The sequence below is a fragment of the Pinus tabuliformis genome, chromosome X, assembly GCF_031772625.1.
Source record: "Pinus tabuliformis cultivar Carrire ecotype Pingquan chromosome X, CPIR1, whole genome shotgun sequence".
NCBI lineage: Eukaryota > Viridiplantae > Streptophyta > Pinopsida > Pinales > Pinaceae > Pinus > Pinus tabuliformis.
The window spans coordinates 716,235,618-716,238,102 of NC_142308.1; the positions used below are offsets into that span (position 1 = coordinate 716,235,618).

General features: G+C 39.2%; 1 protein-coding gene across 1 annotated transcript; it reads right to left on the reverse strand.

The window, feature by feature from the left end:
- Nucleotides 1-1,305: 1,305 nt before the first annotated feature.
- Nucleotides 1,306-1,650, reverse strand: LOC149141972 (secreted RxLR effector protein 161-like). The gene has a single exon (XM_089451371.1). The coding sequence runs from the start codon at nucleotides 1,648-1,650 to the stop codon at nucleotides 1,306-1,308; it is 345 nt and encodes a 114-aa protein (XP_089307497.1).
- Between the last annotated feature and the right edge of the window lie 835 nt (nucleotides 1,651-2,485).

A 2,485-nucleotide genomic window follows, 5' to 3' on the forward strand; every position in this document is an offset into this window, starting at 1 on the left:
ACCCTTTGAAAATTCTCCTTATATTAGATTGTCATAAAATGTTCAGTAGAGATTACAATGAGCCCAATACAAAATTCATCCAGAAAATAACCCAATAAAATTCAGAAATATGTTCCTAGCATCAATATATATCAGAGACAACTTTTCTTATCTATGGTCAACTGCGATCAAATGTTAAATTTTTCCCTAGAGCCCAACCACATGGAGGAGTTTTTTAGGTGGTTGAGACCTTCCAAAGGCACTCTTGAGCCTACTAGCCTATGGTTATAGTCAAAAATTTCCTTTAACGAGCTTCCAAGGGTGGCCAATTTCCTGTTAGGGGTGACCTATCCAAATGTGCATATGTGTGATTTTCTTCATAAGTACACTTTCCCTTACCAAATTAAGCACTTTAATAGTGAAAAATTGGTCCTCTAGAAAAGAGGAATCTAGACCCATAATTCGAATTTGTCATTGAGATGAAAATACTAACACTACCTCTTAGCGAGGGAGAAATTCCAACTGCATCATGTCAAGTGTATCATGTTGTCATATCATGTCCCATCTCTGCTCAACTCTATCCGCTGAAACATTCTCAAATATAAAGAATAAGAATCAAGGAGAATTAGATACCACCCTCTATAATATCATAGAGCACATCTCAATCCAAAAATAATATGATGGATCACATATCAACTTGAAACTACATTGGGGAGCACATCTCAACCCAGAATCTCACGGGGGAGCTAAACATCTGCAATCCCATATCGAGCAATAGGTGATATAGGGGAGAACACCTCAACCCATCATATTACCCACTGATCTTTGTAACAATTACATTCAAGATTCACGTGGTAAAACAACTGCATCATAATCAGCTTAGGTTAAACACCCCCAAGTACACTCTCAACCCGTTGGTCAGATGGGGAGCGTAGTCCCAGCAAGACTATATTGTGGATATGATGCCAACTAGGGTATACTCTACAAATACCAATATATGGTAGCGACATCTCCAACCCTATGGGTAACAAATAGGGGAGCAACATATATGACCCTATTTTCTAGAGGTCCCTCAACCCCAAGAGCTCTCCATCTCAATTCCACACCCTGGGAGCTCAGATAGGAGGGGAAGAGTTGGCTTGGTGTTCTCGATCAGTGATGCCCATTATCAGGAGGGGTCACATCCATTAGGCCAAACTTCTCTCTAAAGACCAAGAAATTCCCTTTCGGAAAATCCTTGGGAAGAATATCTAAAATATGCTTATTTTTCGATATATGATGGAGTCTAACATCTCCTCTTAGCACCATGTCTCGAATGTAATGATATCAAATCTCAATGTGCTTGGACTTGTCATGAAATATAGGATTCTCTACCAGATGGATCCCAGTCTTGTTATCACAAAATATCATTGTGGTGTTTAGAACCTGCTCAAATATCTCTCCAAAGAGCTTCCTCAACCAAATTTCTTCGTAGTTAGCCACGCTAGCGGCAATGTACTCTACCACGATGGTACTCAATGCTACGGACTTCTGCTTCCTACTCATCCAAGATATCATGGCATATTCAACACTAAAACAACTTCCAGACGTACTCTTCTTGTTGATAACATTTCCTTCCCAATCAACATCAGTATATCCATAAATTTGAACATCTTCTGCAGTATATATCATACCAAGGGTGATCCTACTATGCAAATATCTCAAAATATGTTTTCTAGTGACCCAATGTGCATGGAGAGGCTAGGTCATGAATTGACTCAATGTGTTCACTGCATAGCATATGCTTAGATGGGTGTTAACTAAGAACATCAAAGCCCCAATCAATTTTATATACTTAGATGGATTTTCCAAATTGGGTCCTGCATATTTTCCACATAACTTCTTGAAATTCGTTTCCATTGGTGCAATATCTTCATGAAATATTTTCCTTGTGAAAATGAAATCTCACCAAGCCTTTGCCACACCTCAAGGCCTAGAAAGTAGTGCATGAGTCCAAGTTCCTTCATCTCAAATACAGAGTCTAGCTCCCTCTTACACTCTATCATTAGGGGCTCACTTCTTATCAAGAATAGATCATCAACATATAAAACCAATATCAACAACATACCTTGGACTACCTTGAAGTAGACGTTGGGATCGGCATTGCTTCTTGTGAATCCTAACTTCACCAAATAATTGTCTATGCGGGCGTATAATGCTCCAGGGGCTTGCTTCAAACCATATGGTACCTTCTTCAACCTGCAAACATGTGTCTTTTGATCCTCTACTTCAAATCCATATGGTTTCTCAACGTACACTTCTTCATGTAACATGCCATGGAGGAATGTTGTCTTCACATCCATCTGATGTAGACTCCGTCCTTGATTTGCGGCAAGAGTAACTATTGAATGAATGGATATATATCAAGCCACAGGTGAAAATATATTGTCATAATATTCTCCCTCTTTCTGGGAGAATCCTTAGGCCACGAACCTCGATTTATATTTCTCAATGCTTCCATAAACTC